Below are 21,231 nucleotides of genomic sequence, written 5' to 3'. Positions count from 1 at the left end.
CAGTGGCCTGGGCATGGGCAGCCAGAGCCAAAGGGCTGCACAGGGAGGGGAAGGAAAGCCTGGAGACAGCACAGTTGGGTGCTCACCTGCAGAAATGCTCCCCCTGGCCACCTCTGTGTCCCCTGAGGGGACAAGCACACGGTGCCAGGGCCACCAGCCCCCCCAGCCCCGTCCCCACTGCCACCTGCCACAGCCACAGCCTTGCCAGCCTTGTTCTGGACCCAAGCAAAGCCAGGATGTGCTGGTGGGACCCTGGTGACACCCTCTATGTCCCACCAGCACCGTCCTCCTGCCCCCTCCATGTCCTGGGAGAGCTCCACACGCCATAAATAATAAATAAATACCCCACGCTCAGCCAGGCCGTGGGCAGCCCCCAGGCAGGGGGACAGCCCTGAGCCAGCACCCCCCACACCTCCACCACCCCCTCCCAGCACAACAAAAACTCTCAGCACCCCCACTCTGCTGTACAGCCCCCCCAAACCCCCGTGGAAATGAAACGCTGTCCCCAGGGGACAATAATAAATTAATCAAATCATTAATCTATACACAGGACTGCTTAAAGCTCTGCAACGGGCTCCTGGGGGGCAGCGGCTCTGCCCTGGGCAGTGCCCCCGATCAGGGCCCTACTGGGGGGGTTCCCCCAAGATGGGAACCCCACCCTGGCATCCTCCCCGTGGGGCTGGAGCTGGGGATGCCACCGGGCTGGAGGGATAACGAGAAAATATTGCAAAAACGGGTGGGGGAGGAACAGGGGGCACGGGAGCCAGAGGGGCTGCCCTGCCCTGGCACTGCCCCAGGCACCCAGGAGGGCACAGCCTCAGAAGTCCAAGGGGGTGAAGTCCCCGAAGTTGCAGTCGAAGAGCTCGCTGATGCCCTCGCCCTCCTCCAGCCCGAAGTGATAGTCCTGTGCCTGCGGCGGCGACAGGTTGATGAACTCATCGGGCAGGAAGGCCGCCAGCTCCTCCCTGCTCTGCTCCAGCAGCATGTCCATGGAGGCCAGGGGAGACAGGCTCACCTCCTCCTCCTCCTCCTCCTCCTCCTCCTCCTCGGGGCCCTTGCTGGGCAGCGCGCTCGGCCCTGGCAGCAGCGCTTCTGTGGGCATGGCAACAGCTGTAAATCCCATAATGCCCTCCAAAGAAACCCCAAAAAAGGCTTTTGTGCCTGGGGAGATCCTGCCTTCCCACCTCCCTGCCTTGCTGGGGTGCCTGAGCAGCGTGCCAGCTCCTTGATGTGCCACTACAGAGGGGCTGAGAGCCACCGTGACATCTCACCAGCTCCCTTGTGTCCCCAGGCCCTTCATGTCCCCAGGCCCCTCGTGTCCCCAGCCTCTTTGTGTCCCCAGCTCCCTCGTGTCCCCAGGCCCTTCCTTGTGTCCCCAGGCTCCTTGTGTCCCCAGCCTCTTTGTGTCCCCAGCTCCCTCGTGTCCCCAGGCTCTTCATGTCCCCAGCCCCTCATCTCCCCAGGCTCTTCGTGTCCCCAGCCTTGTGTTCCCAGCCCTCTCACGTCCCCAGCCCCCTTGTGTCCCCGGGCTCCTCTGTCGTGTCCTCGGGCTGTCCCCAGCCCCACCTTCCTCTCCAGGCCTGTGTCACTACAGAGAGGCTGATGAGAGCCACCATGACATCCCACCAGCCCCCTCATATCCCCAGGCTCCTTGTGTCCCCCAGCCCCCTCCTGTCCCCAACCCCTCATGCCCCCAGCTCCCTTGCGTCCCCCAGGCCCCCTCATGTCCCCAGCCCCCTCGTGTCTCTAGCTCATGTCCCCAGCCCCCTCACGTCCCCAGCCCCTTTGTGTCCCCAGGCTGTCCCCAGCCCCACCTTGCTCTCCAGGCAGCAGAGGCATGTTCACATCCTGGGCAGGATGCAGGAGCAGGGGGCCTCTGGGCTGTGAGTGGCTGGGAGGAGAGTCCTCAGGAGGGGCTTTGAAGGGGCTCTTGACAGGGCTGCAGACCCCCGAGCTGTCCTCGGGGCACAGGAACACATCGATGGGGCCCTGAGTGCTTCTCACCGAGACCTGGAACGCCTGGGGAGGGGACAGGAGTGACACAGGGTGGCACAGGGACACGCAGAGTGTTGGGGGAGATGAAACAGGAAAGCCTTATCAATATGATTGCCTGGCAAAAGATTTTGAGAATATGGAAACTATAAGTGAGATTGAAATGAAGGCAAGCTTTGAGATCCCTCAGTTACTGAACAACTGGAAAACAATGGCATGGCCAGCTGAAGGTGATCCCCTTTTGATGGAACAACACCCTCTGCTTGCAGACAGGCCCAAGGGTCAGAGCAGACCCTGCAGCTTGGCAGAAGGGGCCCAGAGAGGAGTTTTTAGGGTTTAAAAAGTAACACAGTATGGGAATGTAGTGATTCTTATAGGCTGTATGGAAATGCTGTAGGATTTGTATATTGTACGTGAGAATCAGAATATTCAACACAGAGGGTGATTTATTGTATTGTAAGGAGAACCTCGCTGTCTTACCCTTTTACTCTCTTACCTTTTTTACTCCCTTATCCCTCACCCTCTCTCCTCTCTCAGCCTGCTCTGAGCTGTGTCTGGCAGCTCCCAGCAGGGCCCTGCCCCCAGGCCCTTTGCAATAAACCCCAAGTTCCAGCCCTGGCTGCAGAGATCTCTCCTGTCCGTCTGTCCTGACCATGCTACCCCCTGCTGCTCCTACAGCAGAGAACCCTGGGCTGCTCAGGGAGGGCACAGGAGGAGCAGTGTGACCCCAGCTCACCTCTGCAGGGTCTGACACCTGCAGCTGGGTCTCTGGGGGGGCTTTGATCACCATCACCATTTGCTCCGCGGGGTCCACGATGCTGCGGAGGTCCTGGCAGGTCACGTAGGCTGCGGTGGGGCGGGTCAAGGAAGGGACACACAAGGGGATGTGGGCTGAGCGCCGCCCTGCCTGCGCCTCCAGGGCTCAACCACAGCCCCACCCAGCCAGCCCCGCCCCGCAAGCAAAGGATATTGCTGGTTGGCGGGGTCCTCGGTGAGCAGGCGCAGCTGCACCGTGCACATCTGGATGAGGTCATCCAGCTGCCGCTCGGCCGCCTGCAGCTCCCGCAGCTCCTTCTCCAGCAGCCGGTGCCGGCCTGGCGCTCCCACGGTGGCCTGGCTGCCCCTGGGGAGCACCGTGCCCATCAGCAGCCAGCCCCCACAGCTTGCTGTGCCCCCAAGGAGAACCAGCCCTGCAGGGATTTTAGCAGCAGAGCGCTCCCCAAGGCTGGATGGAGCCCCACCACTCCCCTGGATGACTTGGGGGGCCCCAGGGGACACACAGAGTTTCCTGCCACTGAGCACAGCCCTCCCTGCAGCAGAAACTCTGGTGACCCCACCCTGAAACTCCCCACCCAAATAAGACCATCCTCCACCCAGACAGCTCCCCCACGCCAGGCACAGCCCCATGAGCCCAGGGACGTACAGCCACTGGATGTGGTTCTTGGATTTCTTGGTGATGAGCTGTATGCCCTCCAGGACGTTGGTGATGTCGTAGATGCGCCTCTTCTGCACCTTCAGCACCTCGGCTGCCCAGTTGAGGTCCACCACACCATCTGGGGACTGGCTCAGCAGCTCCAGGAAGCGCTTGGTGGTGAGGTTCAGGGAGGTTTCATACCGGGACTTCTCTCCAGGAGACTTTGCCCCTGCCAGACGTGGAGGACAAGTGTCATTCCAAGCGTCATTCAGCCACAAGGGAAAAGCAGAGCTGAAAGGTCACAAAACTCCTGCTACCTGCTTGCAGGTGGCTTGTGGAACCAGGACTGGCACCCCAAACCCGATCTGTTTTGTCAGGGCAATGGGGTGAGCTGCCCAAATCCCCTGCAGGAAGGAGGTGGCAGCACCTGGCACAGGTGTGACTGAGACAGAGAGTGCCAGGCAGGGCTCAGGGGGCAGAGAGCAGCAGGTCCTCCTGGGACACTGCAATGACACCATGCTGGACCTACAGCTCCATCCCACAGGGAGGGACAGAGCCAGCGTGACACCCAGCAGAAGGGCAGGACAACCGTGCCACCAGCACAGGGCACAGCAGTGAGTGTGGAGAGTGGACAGCCCATTCCAAAGGGCTGGAAGAACCTGCCAGGGATGAGCCTGGGGGAGCAGAGTGGGGCTGCTGGAGCTGTGCTCTGAGCTGGGCTGGCAGGGGGGCCAGCAGGAGCGGAGCTGATACCTTTGGCAGGGTTCCTGGCCTTGCCCCGGCTCACTGGCAAACTCTCCGCTATGTACTGGTGATCCGTCTCCAAGTTCAGCTTCCTCTTCACCTGCAAGGGACGGGGTCAGGCTCCAGTGCTATTGAAGGGTCCGTGAGGAACCCCCCAGCCCCGCACCAGGGGGTACAGACACCCCAGATCCGGGCACGAGGGGGTGACAGGAGCTGTCACACACCCGGCGGGCATGGGGGGCTGTCCCCACCGCGGGGGCCCCGCCACGCTGCGGGGAGCGCCCCAAAGGCGGCAGGGCCGTGGGTGGGGAGGCAAAGCACGGCCCGGCGCCCGGGCCTGCGGCTTCCGGAGCGGCGGCGGGGCAGGGCCGGCCCGGCAGGTGCTGCGTGGCACGGCCCGGCCGTACAGCCTGGCACAGCCGGGGGCACCGGGCACGGGCTGACACCGAGCGGGCACGGCATATGGCACGGGGCACAGCACGGAGCGGTACGGGCCGGCCCGGTATGGAGCCCGGTCCATATACAGCACGGCTCGCTGTACGGCCCGGCTCGGTACAGCACAAAGCACGGCCCGGTATCCAGCCGGGCCCATTGTATAGCCCGGCTCCGTGTACTCCGGTGGGGTATACGGCCCGGTCGGTACACAGCCAGTTCGAGGCTCAATACTGCCCAGCCCATAACACAGCCCGAGCCCGCCGCTCCCCGGAGCCCCCGCCCGGCCCCGTCCCCCGCCCCCTCCCCATCCCACTCGCGGGGGTTACCGGCGGGCGGCCCAGCGCGGGCCGTCTGGGCGCGGCGCCGGGGCGGGCGGGCTGCGGCGTGGCGAAGAGCAGGAGGTCGGTATCGGGGTGGCCGCCGCCCGCGGGCTCCTCGGCGGCGGCGGAGACGATCAGGAGGTGCGGGGAGGCGCTGCCCAGCAGCGCCGCCAGCCCCGCCGCGCCGCCCGCCGCCGCCATGGCTCACATGGCAGCCGGTGCCGCCGGTGCGGCGGGCGGCGCGGCAGGCAGGGCGCGGACAGGGGCGCGGCCCATGGCGGGCGCGGGGCCGCTGCGCTCCGGCTCCGGCTCCGCTGCGCCCGCCGCCGGATTGTTCGGCGCGCCGGCCCCGCGCGCCTTTGCGCGCCAAATCCTTTTTGCCGCGAAAAGCGGCGCGAGCCGCCCCGCCGCCCGCCCATTGGCTGCGCCCGCCGCGGCGGGGAGGTGAAGGCGCGCTGCCATTGGCTGGAGCGAGCGGGGAGGCGGGCGGTGCCGCGCGGCCATTGGCGGGCGGGGGCCGCGCTGACAGGCGGCCAATCAGCGGCGTCGCGCTGGGGCGGCGGCCAATGGGAGCGCGGCTCGGGGACGCGGCGGGGGCGGCGCGTGGGTGCGGCGCGCGCTGTGTGTGTCCCCCCCCGGGGGTGTCCCCTCCCGTGTCCCTGTTTGTGTCCCCCATAGGAGTGTCCCTCTTTGTGTCCCCCACGGGGTGTTCCCCCCGTCCCTGTTTGTGTACCCTGGGTCTCCCCTTAGGGGTGCCTCCTTCCATGTCCCTCTTTGTGTCCCCCTCGGTGGTGTCCCCTCCCGTGTCCCTCTTTGTGTCCCCCATAGGGATGTCTCTGTGTCCCCCATAGGGATGTCCCCTCCCCTGTCCCTGTTTGTCTCCCCTGTCTCCCTCGGGGGTGTCCCCTCCCCTGTCCCTGTTTGTGTCCCCCTCTGAGATGTCCCCTCCTTGTGTTCCGCCGCGGGTTCCTCGCTCCGACCCGGCCCCAGCTCCCGGTTTTCCCCCGTAGGGAGTTCCAGGCTCGGTCCCGGCCCGGGCTCAGCCTCGCCGGGCTGACGGGCTCCAGTGCGGCCGCTCCCCGCCCCGGTGCCCGGCAGGACGGGCCACGCACCCACGAGCAAAGTTCAGCTCGCTGCCTGCCCTGCGGGCTGCGCCCCGCCAAGGGTGTCACCGCTGGGGAAGGGGGTGGCTTTGGGCTCTGCAGGGTGTCCCAGGCTGTCCCTGTGTGTTCCCCCTGCCCGGGGGTGACAGCCAGCCCAGCCCAGCCCGCCCTGCTTTGGGACACCAGTGTTGCTCAGCTGGGGCAGGGGCTCTCCTGTCCTGCAGGGCCAGGTCTCTGCAGGATTTTTGTCCAAAAGTGCTGGAGCGATGCAGGGCTCAGCTCAGGGCTGCCCTTGCTCAAAGCAGCCCCGAGATCACGGGTGAGGCTGTGGAGCAAATCTGGAGGTTTCAGGCTCACGCTGCTTTAGGGATCCAGCAGGCACAGAAACCCCGGGATGCTGCAATCTGCTCCATCCGTTCGGCATTCTGTGTTTCCGAACACCGAACAGCTCCTTCAGCACTGCCTGATAACCCCTGAGAGGGCACAGGAAAAGCTCTGCCGGCAGCACAACCTGCACTTGACCGTGCCAGGCGCTATCTCCGCCCGCGGCACCGTGTGGCAGGGGACAGGCAGGGACACAGGGACGGCACACAGAGCCGGGAGTGGCCCCATGTGCTGAGAGAGATGAGAGTCCACCCACAGACACGGGACAGGCGGCTCCCAGCGCCACTATCTGCTGCCTGCAGGACACTGATAACCTCTGCTGCATGAGGAAGCAAAATGAAAAAGGAAAAAAGTACATCCTCCTAATAATAATTAAAAAAACAAACAAACAAACAAAAAAAAAACCAAACAAAAAACATTTCAAGATTAGGCCTTTTGCAGTGCCCTGATGTGGGGAAGCTCTTGAGGAAAGTGTGGAGCAGGTTCTAATCCAGGCACCCAAAACTCCACTGAGCCAAGCCCAGGGTTTCACCCCTCTGTGTCCCCCAGGAGCTGCCCCACGTGTCCCTGGGGGTTTTTTGGTGGAGCACAGTGGCCCCCAGCCTGCTGCTGCTGCCAGGCAGGGCTGGGAGCCAGCGCTGGCTCCTGCCCCAGCCCTGCTGCCAAGCCTGACCTGCCGGGGATGCAGGAGAAGGAAGGGCTGTTTTTCAGGAGAAGGGCTGTGCAGGAGAAAGGCTGTTCAGGAGAAGGAAGGGCTGTGCAGGAGAAGGAAGGGCTGTTTTTCAGGAGAAAGAAGGGCTGTGCAGGAGAAAGAAGAAGGGCTGTTTTTTTTTTTTTTCCCAGCAGTGCGTGGGATGCAGGAGGCATTTGCAGGGATGAGTTAACTCCTCTGCTGCAGAGCAGATCCTGACATGCAGTGTCCCTGTGCTGGCCTAACAGGTTTCTGGCTTTAAAGGATTTTATGCTGGATATTTTGGCAGTGGTTGCAATTCCCATGGGGATGGCCAGCACTGAGCAGGGCTGTGATTTCCCCGGATCCCTCCATCCTTAAATACAGCAGGACCACGGTGCATGTCCGTGACCAATCAAATCAACTCGCTGTGCCTCATTTCTTCACCAGCACAGAGCAAATAGAAACGCTGCCTCGCTTAAAGGAAATTAATACACTTAATTAACACTTGGCCCTTCTAATATTCCAGGCCTCACTCTCCAGAGCCTTTCCAGTGCAATATCATCATTACTAGGAAGCACGAGCAACAGTTAGACCAGATGTTTGCACACAGTTAATGCTTCTTCCATCTGGGCAAGGGGGAAGAGGCATCCCCAGCAGGCGGGCGGGAGCGCAGGGCTGGCGGAGCTCTCCCCGTCCATCCCTGGGGAGCCCCAGGCCGGCGTTTCCCGGGATGAGGCAGGGTTTGGGACACAGCTGCCGCACCAGCTGCTCCCGCCCGCCGCACAAAGGCTGCCTTCACCCCCCTGCTTCATGCAGGGGCTGCTCGGGGGGAGCCGGCTCTGCCCCCTCTGCGGAGCGCCAAAAGGGCCGGCTGTGCGGACAAATGAAAGGCGAACGCTGCTGGGAGAAGGGCGGGCAGGGCCTTTCCTTGCATGTGGATGAGGGGAAGCAGATGAATTGCGTCTCGGCACAACTGCAGCCCCGCTAAGGAGTGCAGACGTGCTCCCAAGATTAGCTGTGCGGCAGGTGCTGCTCCCAGATAAAGCCCTGTCCGCACAGCCCTGCTCGGCTGGAGAGCATCGGGAGCCTGCTCAGACACTCTGTGCCCCAGCAGGGCTCGGCCTGCAGGAGTTTGGGTGGGTTTGGCACCGTGGGATGGGCTCAGAGCAAGGGGTGTGCTGGGAAAAGGCTGCAGCTGGAGCACAGCTGGTACCTGTGCTGGAAAATCACCTGGCAGCGGGAGCAGGGGGAGGAGAGCTGGCAGGATGGAAACCCACAGCCCTGGGCTCAGTTACTGTCCCTGCCATCACAGCCACTCCTGCCCCCAGCAGCTCCCACATGAAGTGTTCTTGTTTCTGTGGTTAAGATGACCCCAAGGTGTCAGAAAGTCTCTTTTTTCCCAGCCCCGCAACTGAAGAAGTTGTTGAGATTTGTCAGTTCTGCTTTTCAAGGTTATTTATTTTCTCTTATCTATTCCATTCTTTCTCTGACCTGCTGAGATCTGTCCAGCAGGTCGGGTTGTGGCACAGTCCCTGCCCTTGGGGTGGTGTTTTATTTTTTATACTAAAAACTGGGTGTACTTTATTTACAATAATTTTCCAGTATCTATCACCTATGTTAGACAGTTTGTCTCTACTCTAAACCAATCCAGAAGTGCCACCATCACAGCAGAAGATGGAGGACAAGAAGAAGGAGGAGAAGGACAGGACAGGCCCAGATCCCTCCATCTTGCCTCTTGAACCCCCATTCCAAATCCCCAAAATTCTACTTTTTCACCCTGTGACAAATTCAATATCATTCTACTCAAACTCCTGTGGTTTGTACATCTTCACACAAAGTTGGTAATTGTTTCCATGGGCTAAAATCAAAGGCACAGGTGTGTTTGACCTGATGCCAAGGTCTCTGAGCCCCCTGCCAGGGTCTTGAGTCCTCCAGGGCAGTCAGAGGAATGTCCTGGGTTCTGACAGAGTGTGCTGAGCTGGCTCATGGAAGGAGAGCAGGACTTCCCTGGGGTCTCCTGCCAACGCCCCTGTCCCCAGGTTTGTTCACAAGATGGTGACTTGGCAGTGTGGCACAATCTGCAGCTGGGGAAAGCCCAGAGCCCCCCAGTTGTGCTGCCCTGACCCAGCAGTGCCCAGCTCTGCCACCAGAGCTATCACTGTTGTTCTGTGCAAACCAAAGCGATTTTCTGGAAGCATAAACAATGTCTAAAGCTGCCTTGTGGCAGAAGAGACCAGCCCTGGCTTAGGTGTCTCCTCTCAGATCCCAGTCCCCAAAGCCAGGCAGTGCCTGTTCCCTGGCATCTTTACAGAAGATGACACAGTTCTTCCCACAGGACACCAGGCCAGCTCCTCTTTTGGATGCTGGGCACACCAGACTGAGCAGTGCCACCTCCTCCTCTCCTGTGGTGGCACCTGCTTTTAAAGCTCACATCATCAGTGTCTCTCAGGGAAGCCATGGGCACAGAGCCTGTTCCCCTCCTGCTCTGCTCCACACCCAGCCAGGGCAGCCTTGTCTCATCCTCTGTTGTTATGTGCTGTAATGTCCCATTTTGGCCTTACAGGTCATTCCCCCAGGTGTGCCTGTACCTCTCTCCCTTCCCCCTTGCCCCCATGCTGAGTGAGTCCTGTCAATCAGGCTGAACATTCCAGCAAGGCGTGGTGTGGTTGTTCAAGTTCAAAGGATGCCCCTGTGCCCAGAGATCATTGGCCTGTCTGGGTGTCATCTTCCCCTGAGACCCTGCCCCTCTCACCTGGTTGGTGGCTCACCTGTACCTCCCCTCCCCCTGTTCCTGAGCTTAAAAAGGTGATCAGACCATGCGGCCGGGTTCTGTTGGAGCAGCTCCTCACGTTCAGACCTCTGTAACCATGGAATAAATCTCTGGACATTAAACCCTCCAGCAGAATCCTCTCCTTTTTCTCTTCACCATCGCCTGAAGCCATTCCTCCTGAGGTAAACGGGGTCCCTAACAAGCCTGGACTTGTTCAGTGCCCAGCTGCAACCTCCAGCAAGCCAAGGTATCTCTGGGGTGATACACCGCAGTTGCTGCCTTTGGCCCAGCAGCGAGGGTCAGACTGGCCCAGGCACAATCTAACTGGGAATATTGGGAGCCTTTTCCAATAATCCTCCGAGCCAAAACACCACAAACACTGAGAGCCACTCCATTCCACAGGGCTCTTCAATTCCTTCACTCGAAGGAAGTGTTCTTCACCCATGGAAGAAGAGAGAAGCTGAAATGTTTCTGGGAGCCTGGGGCTTTTATCCAGGAGTGATTTGGGAATATGCCAGGCTCTGGTTTCTGCCTCTCTTAAGAGTGGTCAAATACTGGAATCATCTAGCCAGGGAGGTGGTGGAGTCACCATCCCTCGAAGAGTTTAAAAAAAGACCGGATGTGGCACTTGGTGCCATGATCTAGTTGAGGTGTTAGAACATGGGTTGAACTCGATGATCTTAAAGGTCTTTTCCAACCTAGAATTTCTGTGATTCTGTGATTCTTTAGTGTCTGCAGCCAGTCCAGGTTCACTTCCCACCACACGGTCACTGAGAACCAAAAGTGTTGGAACGCTTTTGCTTTTGTCAGAACAAAACCTACAGGTCACCCAGAGCTTCAGCTGGGCTCAGACAGAGTGTGACACTCTGTAAGGAGGAAAAAACCACTTGAAGGTAGCACTGGCATCAGTTTAGGGGTGTTAATTTGGCTTCCCATGGCCCAGGCTGGACACTCCAGCATTTTAGCCACAAAGCTGAAGGTTTGATCTTACACTCAGCAACTGCTTCATCCCACCACCACAGCAGTCACCTCTACAGCACATTTCCTTTTAGCTTGGAAGAGGCAGCAAAACCATCCCTAGACATCCTTATTTTCTTTATTTGTCACATTTTAAAAACCAAAAAGGGGTGTCAGCCATCCCAGTTTGTTTCTGCAGCTGGCATCCTTACCCCTGCAGGAATTAAATCTGATGCTGGGGTCAAAGCAGCCCCAGCTGTTGTTTCCAAGCTGGTAACACCAGAGCCCAAACCATGCCCAAACTGCACCTTGTGCATGGCTTTTCTACATCCAGGACTGCAGACATGCAATAATCAAGCATTGTTTCAAAGATTTTAGTTTAAAAATGATGACAGTAAAAAAAGACAAAAAATTAGGATTTTTATTTGTAGACAAAGCACAGTATTGTAATATTCAAAGAGTGATTATACAGAAATAATGGCCACAAGAAGGTGATTCATAGTGGACAGAGCCACATCAACAACCCCCTGCCCTCTCTTTTTATTGTTTTAAACCCAAATCCAAGATATTTCTACAAGCGTCTGATCAATGTCACATAAGTTACCTGAGTTTATGTTCTTTATTTTATTCTATGCTGTCAGAAAATCAAGGCCTGGATTACACAGTAATTATGAATACAAAATGCATCTCAAAAGCAGAGGTAATAATACCTGTATTATAGAGCTTTTAGTTTGTTTTTCTCCCTCCTCACCAGCAGAGACATGAAAATTCTTCTAAATAAAGAGAAAAGTTACCTCCTCCAGCAATCTGGTAGGAACACACAGGTTGAAAACTCAAGATTAACACCCCAAAAATATTAACAGTGGCAGACAGACATGATGCCTCATTTCCCCTCCTCCCTTATCTGCTGGGTTTCAAAAGCAGCATCAGAAAACACATTCAGCTCCAGGCTGCCAGGGGCCAGGGAGACAAACACAGCCTGGCAAACAGGGAGCAGCACACAGCTTGGGGTATTAACCAAAGGTCACCTTTGTGCTGATGCAGGGAAAATGAGCTGGAGCTCCCCAGCAGCTTCTCCTGCTGAGGGATCTGCACAGGGTTTGGTGGCTCCAGCAGCACCATGCAGGCAGCCAAGGCAGCTCCCAGCAGCCTGCAGAGCTCACTCTGCACAGGGGGGCTCTGTCAGCAGCCAGGGATCATCTCTGCCCTTCCACACACACCCAGCTGGGTGTAAAGCAGAGCTTGACCCATCCTAGCAGGGCAGCAAAGTCTCACAACACCCATATCAAAGGTGCTCTGCACCCTCCCCACCCTGGCACAGGGTGCCCAGAGCAGCTGTGGCTGCCCCTGGATCCCTGGCAGTGCCCAAGGCCAGGCTGGGCAGGGCTGGGAGCAGCCTGGGATAGAGGAAGTAGAGGAAGGTGTCCCTGCCATGGCAGGGGCTGGGATGGTTTTTAAGGTCCCATCTAACCTGAACCATCCCATAATTCTCTGATAAATGCCCTGAGCAGGGCAGTTCTCTGGGTATTGCACAGACACAGGGATGGTTCTGTCCCATCACAGACACGGGGTCACACCCCCAGCCTCCTCAAACCTCCTCTGCAGCACTGAATGGCCAAACACAGGTTCAAACACCCTCTCCTTCACTGCCAGCATCAAACACAGCCCAGAAAAGCTTCCCTAACCCAAATGTCAGGCAGCTGTCTCATTTTCACCTTTGTTAAATAATGCAATTGTCCCGGAAAGGGTTCTGCAGCCCAGCACACAAGCTGTCCTCCAAAGGGAAGGGAAGCACAGTGGGTATGCCAGGGCAGCAGGCAGCAGCAGTAAATAACCCTGAGCCTGCTTTGTTCCTTCATAAAATAAATGATTAATAGCCCAGGATAGTCAGTCTGCTTGAAAAGCTCAGGACTGCTGAAAACTTTTGATCAGTTTGATTCATTAACCTTTAAAACTGCCTCTAAGAGAGGCTTAAAATCTGAGGGAGAAGCATCATTTTAAACCCTTCAATTTTATCCAGAGTGACAAACTGAGCAAAGACAGAGACTCTGCTCCTCTTTAGAGACACTCAGCATCAGTCAGGTGTCAAGGAAAAAATAACAAGGGGGAAAATAAAGTTGTTGTAGACAAACATCCCCATGCTCATCTTAAAATTCAAAACCAGTCAGGGCTGAGGGGAGAAAATGACCCTTCTTTGTGATCCTTAAGCACTGGCCATACTGCAGGTGCCTTCCCAACTGTCTCTTTATTTCTTTTGCGTTTAATGCTAATAAAAAAAGGAACCCAAACAGGGCACTCCGTTCCCCAAACAATGCCCTGGGGGAGGGCAGGGAGTGTCACTTACATATCCCAAAAGTCTGACTCAGACAAATTACTTCTAGTTCACTTCCCCACGACACTCCTGCATTGTTCCAACACCTTGGCAGCAGAAGGGGCTCATCCCCAGCTATCTGCTCCCAGGACAGCCAGGGGGGCTGGTGTCATTAAGGAGCTGTCCCAATTACTTCCCTGGGGAAAGCACTGACTTGCAGCTTAACGTCCTGGCCCAGCCCAGCAGGGAAACCAACGGTCAGCAGAGCCCCAGGGGCTTGGGATCCAGGCAGGAGCTGGGATGCAGGGATGGCAGCTGCCCCCTGCAGCTCAGCCAGGGCTTCCTTACAGAGCCCCGAGAGAAAAAGGGCATTTTGAATTGAGGAGAAGCCATGGTACTGCTGCCAGGCTGATTGCAGACATTGGTCTTTGGCTGGGTTTTATTTTCTGGAGAGGACAGAAAGCAGTGTGGAAAGGTCAGAGCTGGGATGGCAGCTCCACTGCAGGCTCAGCCATGGCTTTCTTAGAAAGGAGAGATTCCCAAAAAAAAAAGGGCATTTTGAACCAAGGAGAAGCCATGGTACTGCTGCCAGGCTGATTGCATACACTGGTTTTTGGCTGGGTTTTATTTTCTGGAGAGGACAGAAAGCAGTGTGAAAAGGTCAGGAATTGGGATGGCAGCTCCACTGCAGGCTCAGCCATGGCTTCCTTAGAAAGGAGAGATTTCCAAATAAAAAGGGCATTTTGAACTGAGGAGGAACCATGGTCACTGCTGCCAGGCTGATTGCAGACACTGCTTTTTGGCTGGGTTTTATTTTCTGGAGAGGACAGAGAGCAGTGTGGAAAGGTCAGGAGTTGGGATGGCAGCTCCACTGCAGGCTCAGGCATGGCATTCTAAGAAAGGAGAGATTCCCCCCAAAAAAAGGGCATTTTGAACCAAGGAGAAGCCATGGTACTGCTGCCAGGCTGATTGCAGACATTGGTTTTTGGCTGGGATTTATCTGGAGAGGACACAGAGCAGTGTGAAAAGGTCAGAGCTGGGATCCAGGGATGGCAGCTCCACTGCAGCTCCACTGCAGGCTCAGGCATGGCTTTCTAAGAAAGGAAAAGATTCCCAAGAGAAAAAGGGAGTTTTGAATCAGGGAGAAGTCATGGTACTGCTGCCAGGCTGATTGCATACATTGGTTTTTGGGTGGGATTTATCTGGAGAGGACACAGAGCAATGTGAAAAGGTCAGAGCTGGGATGGCAGCTCCACTGCAGGCTCAGCCATGGCTTCCTTAGAAAGGAGAGATTTCCAAATAAAAAGGGCATTTTGAACTGAGGAGGAGCCATGGTACTTCTGCCAGGCTGATTGCATACACTGGTTTTTGGCTGGGCTTTGTTTTCTGGAGAGGACACAGAGCAGTGTGAAAAGGTCAGGAGTTGGGATGGCAGCTCCACTGCAGGCTCAGGCATGGCTTCCTTAGAAAGACAGAGATTCCCAAGGGAAAAAGGGAGTTCTGAACCAAGAAGTCATGGTGCTGCTGCCAGACTGATTGCATACATTGGTTTTTGGCTGAGCTTTATTTTCTAAAGGACACAGAGCCATGAAAAGGTCAGGAAAGGCCCCTGGTCCTTCCACCAGCAGCCACAATGCCCAGCAGAGGAAGGTTATTCCACCTCTAAGGGAACCACAAGCTACAAATCTCACAGATCAAAACCTTCTCAGAGACACCCAGCCCACAGCTTCTTTTGCTGCAATAATTACACATGGTCAAGGATTTGTGAGTTTAATAGTTTTAGGGAGCATTTCCCAAGGCACAGCTGTCAGCTTTCTGAAATCCCATCAAAGCTTGCAGGAATTCTGCAATTTTAGCAGAATATCAATGCTCTTAGTTGGAACAATACTGAGGCTTCTGACAGAAAAACTGAGATGCTTCAAAAACCCAACAGTGGTGGAAAGATTTTTATAAAGGAATCAGACCTCACCTGTAGCTTCAGCAGCTTTTCTTTTGAAAAGGTTCAAAAGGTTCAAAACATTGAACCTTTATGTTTCTCTATACAGAGAAAAATATTTAACCAAAAGAAACCACCCAAATTCCTGATTTTACAGCTTTCATGGGGTCTGATGGCTTTCAACTCAATTATTCACTCCAGACTGTAACAGCAGTTAATTAGAAATTAGCAATGAAATTAGAAGTTGAAGGGATCCGTAGGACAAAGAAGTATCTTGGTTTTTGGGCACCATGGACATCATGGGTTTGCATGGACAAAGAAAAGGGGAAAATAAAGAAAAGCAAAAAAATAAAAGGGGAAAAATAAAGCAAAGCAGCACTCTGAATATGTGCAACAGTAATAAAGGAGTTCAGGAGGACAAGGAAAAATGACTTAAGAAGAAACTGAGAAGTTTTTTTTAAATCAGAAGCTCCCTGAAGTGAAATGTACCATTTCAGCTGTATATACAGAGAAAAATATTTAGCCAAAGGAAACAAATTCCTAATTTTACAGCTTTCATGGGGCCTGATGGATTCCAATTCAATTATTCAGTCCAGACTGTAACAGCAGTTAATCAGAAGTTAGCAATGAAATTAGAAGTTGAAGGGATCATAGAAAGTTATTATGACAAGAAGTGTCTTGGTTTTTAGGCACCATGGACATCATGGGTTTGCATGGACAAAGAAAAGGGGAAAAATAAAGAATAAGGAGGACTCTGAATATGAGCAGCAGTAATAAAGGTGGTTAGGAGGACAAGGAAAAATGACTTCAGAAGAAATTGAGAATTTTTTTTTTAAATCAGAAGCTCCCTGAAGTTAAATGTACTATTTCAGCTGTACCATAGGAGAAATTGGCAGAGCCTGGAGGGTAAAAAGTTCCAAGGATGATGAAGAGAGCATCAGCAGGACTATGAAATGCCATGGGCAGGTCAGGGAAAAGCAGGTGGGTACAGGGAAAGTGAACCAAACAGTCCCAACTGAGCCAAAAAGGAGCAGGGAATTTCATGATTCCCTTGGAAATATCACCCCATCAAAACAGGAATTATTTCAATGCACATCACTGAGTAAACTGTGCAGTTATTTGCACTATGAGGAGTTTGAATTTATTAATTGATGAATGAAACCAGTTTTTGTGCTTTCTCAGCTATCTTCTGCCATAACCCAGGGTGTGCTGCCCTATCCTGGGGCTCAGCAGAGTGTTTTTGAGAGGAAGATAATTAATAAATTAATCAATTAAATTAATCAATTAAGCCTGCACAAACTACAGGTACAAAATCAGATTCAAATCTGGTTACAGCCAACACTTTCCACAGCTGTGGAAGGCAGATTCTGGACCTCAGAGAAACCCTTGCCATGCTCCACCAAAATAAAATAAATAAAAGTGCTTGGGAAATGCCCCCTTAGACACACAAAATCCCCAGCATGAGATCTGACCCCTGGTCATAGAGGAGCCCAAGTTGTGTAACTGTTTTTGGTATTTAGTTCAAGCAGCTTTTAAAAGCTTTACAAACAAGTTTAAAATAATTACAGGGTATTCATTAGTGCACTCTATAGGGGCACAGATTCAGCCCAAGTGCAGGAAAGGAACCAAGCAAAAATAGTCTTTGCAAGCCTGATTTACCAGGCTGGTACAAGACAATCCTAACAGTTCAATTCTCACACATTTTATTGTCTCCCTGAGGGAAAACTGCAGAGGGACTCTCTCAAGAAGCACAGAACTATCCTTATAATAGTTTAAACAGGATTCTCAGCCATCCACAGCAATGAAGAAATGATGGCCCTGCTCTCAGAGCTCAGCAGGTCCCCCACTCCCTTCACCCTCAATCCCACCACAGCGAGCACAACAGCACAGAAAAAAACACTTGTAAACATTCAGATGAGCTCTAGAACATGGTTTCATACTCTCCACTTAGTGTCAGGCTGTCATTTTATAAATATATTTAGTTTTTCAAGAACAAACCCCAATGCCACACTTGTAGGGAAAATAAGGCCTCTTAAAACCAGACTGCAACAAGTTTCTGTGGGGGTTGAGCTTGCTCTAAAAGGAGCCAAAGAACTGATCAGAACATTCTGCCTTGGAGATAAGAGCCAACTCTGCTTGATGGATGTTAATTTTAAAAAACCACAGGTCAAAAGCAACAGAATAACCTTTTCCCCCAGCTGCTGGGAGGTCCCATCCCATTCCAAGGTGGTTTAGAGGGCAGCACCTACTTGCTGTCTGTCCTTTTGTTGTAGATGAGGAAGTCAGACACGTCGTGCCACACCTCACTGTCCTCGTACAGGTAGGTCATGGAGGACTGCAGGGAGGGCTGCAGAGTGTCCCTGTGGTACTCAAAGAGCCACAGGACTGTCCCCCACACCAGGGCAGCCAGCAGAGGGAAGGGATCCTGCCTGGGCTGGGGGATGTAGCCCTTCTGCACAGCCAGCCGGGACAGCCCGAACAGGATGCGGGACAGCAGGTACATGATGATCTGCAGAGAGGAGAAATGTGGGCACCCACAAAATCAGAGGGGTTGGGAAAGCTGCAAAAGGCCTCAGAGGAGGTAAAACTGTGATTAGAGCTAAGCAGTAGCCATGAGATTGGTCAGCAGAAAAATTATTTAACTGTAGAAAAGCAAGGACAAATAGAACAATGGTCTGTGTATTAACCCTTATCTAGAATAACTCCCTAAGCTACAGAAAAGTTTATCTAGTGAGATATTAGGAAGTTTGAAGCTTAGTTATGGAGCTCTGTGCATTGTGTTTTAAGGCTCACAAGCAGGTATTGTATTTGAAATAAGCAGCATTGTTTAACCAAAGGTACCTGTGCTTATAGTGGTTGGATAGAACTACTGTCAATGTGCTTTTGCTTTGTGTGATTGGTCAAAAAACTCATAAAGTGAGTTGTAACATTCAGTTCTTGGTCTGCTGCCTGGGATGTGAGCTGGTGGCATCTTCCCATTGTCATAACCATGGAATGAGGCTGATGCTGGAAAATCAAACAGCTCAAGGCACGTCCCACAGCAGTCCTGTCCTGTTTGTGATTTGTACAGAGAAACCCAGGGAGCAGGGTGAGAACTGAGCACAGCCACCTCCAGGGCTTCACAAGTGACAATCCAGCCAGGAGGGACAGGAACAACCCCTCCACTTCAAAGCCAACAGGCTGACATTGCCCCTGTCAGCACTCTGCCAAAACTCTGTTTGCTCTCCTGCAAGGCCTGCTGCTCTGATTTGCCAATCACAGGCTGCATTTCCTGCAGCACTGCTGGGCAGTTGCACAACTTCTGTCTCTACCCAGCTCATGGCACCTCAGATGGTGCTGACAGAACAGTCCTGCCAAGCAGGTGAGAGTCTGAGCACAGCCTAACACCAGGCCTGGCTTAAGTCGAGCACTTGGGATTAATCTGCAGCTCTGTGTTTTACTCCTTGGTGACTGTGTGTTAACAACCAGCTTTAATCAAACACCCCCTGAGCAGCTTTCATCAGTTTAACCAGTTTAGTGCTGAGTTTAACCACTTTAGGGGTGAATTTAACCAGTTTAGGGGTAAGTTTAGCTGTCAGATTAACCAGTTTAGTTGTCAGATTAATCAGTTTAGTGGTCAATTTAGCTGTCAGTTTACCCAGTTTAATTGCCAGTTTACCCAGTTTAGTGATCAGTTTAGCCAGTTTAGTTGTCAGTTTGGTCAGTTTAGCTGTCAGATTAACCAGTTTAGCTATCATTTTAGCCAGTTTAGTTGCCAGTTTAACCAGTTTGGTGGTCAGTTAAGCCAGTTTAGTGGTCAGTTTTAGCCAGTTTAGTGGTCAGTTTAGCTGTTAGTTTAGCCAGTTTAGTTGACAGATTGGCCAGTTTAGTGGCAAGTTTATCTGTCAGATTAACCAGTTTAGTGGTCAGTTTAGTTGCCACTTTAACCAGTTTAGTTGCCAGTTTAACCAGTCTAGTGGTCAGTTTAGTTGCCAGTTTAGTGGTCAGTTTAGCCAGTTCAGTGGCCAATTTATCTGTCTGATTAACCAGTTTAGTGGTCAGTTTAGTTACCAGCTTCACCAGTTTAGTTGTTAGTTTAACCAGTTGAGCTCAGTCCAGCTCTATCTGATCAAGTCCTACACTGACAGCACTCCAGGTGAGGAGTTTAACCCTGTGATGGCCACACCAGGAACACACAGTAGTGACCACAGGTGACAGCTGGGACAACCCCACAGCTCTGGGTTACCTGACTGTCTTCCTCCAAACCCAGTGCAGCCCTGGAGGCAAACCTGGGCTTCCAGCACCCACACTGCTCATGGAAACACACAGCCACACCTGGGACTTGAGTGCAGAGCAGTCAAAACTGCAATTTGTGCAGAGAAAATGATAAAAGAACAACGCTCTGGTCACAACCACCAAAAACAGGAGCCCTCACCCAATTCCTGGCACACCTCTTGTTTTTCCTGGCCACAGAAACTTTCAGCAAGTGCCTTTACCTGGCTGTTGATGGGATTGTTGTCACCAAACACCAGCCAGCCCCCAATGCAGGCTGCAAGGAAGGAATGGAATGGGATTTTTTTGCCCTGCAGCTGGGACTGGGCTGCCAGGAGCCCCTTGTAGGTGAACACAAAATAAGCCAGGTTCCGGGAGTGGGCGTACGTGGCCTGGGCAATGGACTTCAGCTTCTCCCTGAAACTGAGGCACAGAGACAATTACAGGAGAGAAAAGGCAAAACCCTGCACTCACCCAGCCTGGGCACTGCACTCCCCACCTACACTGGTTTGGGCACCCCCAGGAATGTTTTGGGAATGAGGAGAAATTCCCTCATCAGAGCACAGCCTTGCCCAGACTGTGGACTAGGTTTCATTTTCCCTCTATTCAAACAGCCCTTTAAAAACTTTTTTTATTGCTAAATACAAACTTTTTTATTGCTAAATGCAAACCTCAGGCACTCAGGGAAAGGCACAACATGCACTGCTACAGCCTAGGTTCCCATATTTCAACAGAGCACAGAACATTGCTGTTGGCATCTGTTAATTCTCCCTCTGTCCTCATCAACAATATCATGAGTGATTAAATCCCTCAATTATATATATTTGTGTGTATTTCATATCAGTACAAGCCCAACCACGGCTCACACATTTTTCTGCTTTTAAACCACCTACAAACATGGAAAATAAACAGCTGCTATGAAAACATTCAAAGCAGCAACACAAAAACACAGATTTAGAGTTTGTACCTTCCACTCTTGAACAGGAAAGTCATCACCAGGGCGTGTGGGGCACGGATTTTGGCTCCATAACTGTAAAGGTCGACAAATATTTCACAAAGTTCGTTTTATACTATGAAATTATTGTATTTCTAGTCTACTAACAGACAAAAAAAGGTTGTTTAGCCAAATATCTATTACTTTTAAGCCAGCCCAGCAGCAGCAGCACAGCAAGCCGGGAGGAGCCGAGCAGCAGAGAGAAAAGCACAGGCACTCAGCGAGCCAGGCCCAAGGGGACCCTCAACCCTCAGGCCCGAAGGGGACCCCAAACCCAGCCCAGGCCACCCCAACAGCGGCTGAGGGAGCGGAACCGCCTCACCCTCACAGCACCCCCGCCACAGCACCCCGGGAGGGATGGGGACCCCGCGGCCGGGCCCGGCACTCACACGGCGCCGTTTCGGAAGCCTTTGATGACGGCGAGCGCGGCGTGGTAGCGGCGCTGCTGCAGGAGCGCGTTGGCGGCGCGGAGCAGAGCGCGAAGCGAATCCTCCCCACCCGCCATGGCCCCGCCGGCCATGGCGCCCCGCCGCACGCCGCTTCCGGGGGCGCCGCCCCGCCCGCCGCTCCCATTGGCCCGCGCTGCTGTCAATCACTGCTTTTGACCAATAAGCGGCACCACCACACTCTCGCATTGATGCGGACAGCCTATCCTGCAGCCAATGGGCGCCGAGCGAGGCGTCCCGCCCACCCGCCCCGTGCGGGCGGCAGGCGCCGCTGTGAGCCCGGCCCGGCACAGCCCGGTCATGGGCCGGGGGTCGTGGCCGCCGCGGCCGCGCCGGGAGTCCGAACGGGGCAGGGGCGGCCACCGGGCGGTCCCTGCCCGGTCTGCGCGAGCTGTCGCAGTGCCGCTCCGCCGCGCCCCGAGTTGAACACAATCCCCCGCCCCCGGGGCCTCCCCCGCCTCTCCCGCCTCTCCCGCGCTGTGGGCCCGTAGCGGGCGGCGG

At 54.3% G+C, this 21,231-nt stretch overlaps 2 protein-coding genes across 2 annotated transcripts; both read right to left on the bottom strand.

The window, feature by feature from the left end:
- Positions 1-519: 519 nt before the first annotated feature.
- E2F1 (E2F transcription factor 1) lies at positions 520-5,106 on the bottom strand. The gene is made up of 7 exons (XM_063171976.1): positions 4,912-5,106; positions 4,160-4,250; positions 3,416-3,635; positions 2,963-3,115; positions 2,729-2,843; positions 1,815-2,019; positions 520-1,092 (listed from the first exon to the last, which is right to left on the bottom strand). Exons 1-7 carry the CDS (start codon positions 5,104-5,106, stop codon positions 818-820), a joined length of 1,254 nt encoding a protein of 417 aa, XP_063028046.1. The 3' UTR covers positions 520-817.
- Positions 5,107-11,195: 6,089 nt separating this feature from the next.
- On the bottom strand, positions 11,196-20,804 carry PXMP4 (peroxisomal membrane protein 4). The gene is made up of 4 exons (XM_063172153.1): positions 20,674-20,804; positions 20,258-20,320; positions 19,515-19,713; positions 11,196-17,548 (listed from the first exon to the last, which is right to left on the bottom strand). The coding sequence occupies exons 1-4, from the start codon at positions 20,802-20,804 to the stop codon at positions 17,285-17,287; spliced, it is 657 nt and encodes a 218-aa protein (XP_063028223.1). The 3' UTR covers positions 11,196-17,284.
- Positions 20,805-21,231: the final 427 nt, after the last annotated feature.

The sequence above is a fragment of the Melospiza melodia genome, chromosome 19, assembly GCF_035770615.1.
Source record: "Melospiza melodia melodia isolate bMelMel2 chromosome 19, bMelMel2.pri, whole genome shotgun sequence".
NCBI classification, from domain to species: Eukaryota; Metazoa; Chordata; class Aves; order Passeriformes; family Passerellidae; genus Melospiza; species Melospiza melodia.
The sequence above is the reverse complement of the archived record's forward strand: the minus strand, read 5'-3'. Positions and strand labels throughout refer to the sequence as shown.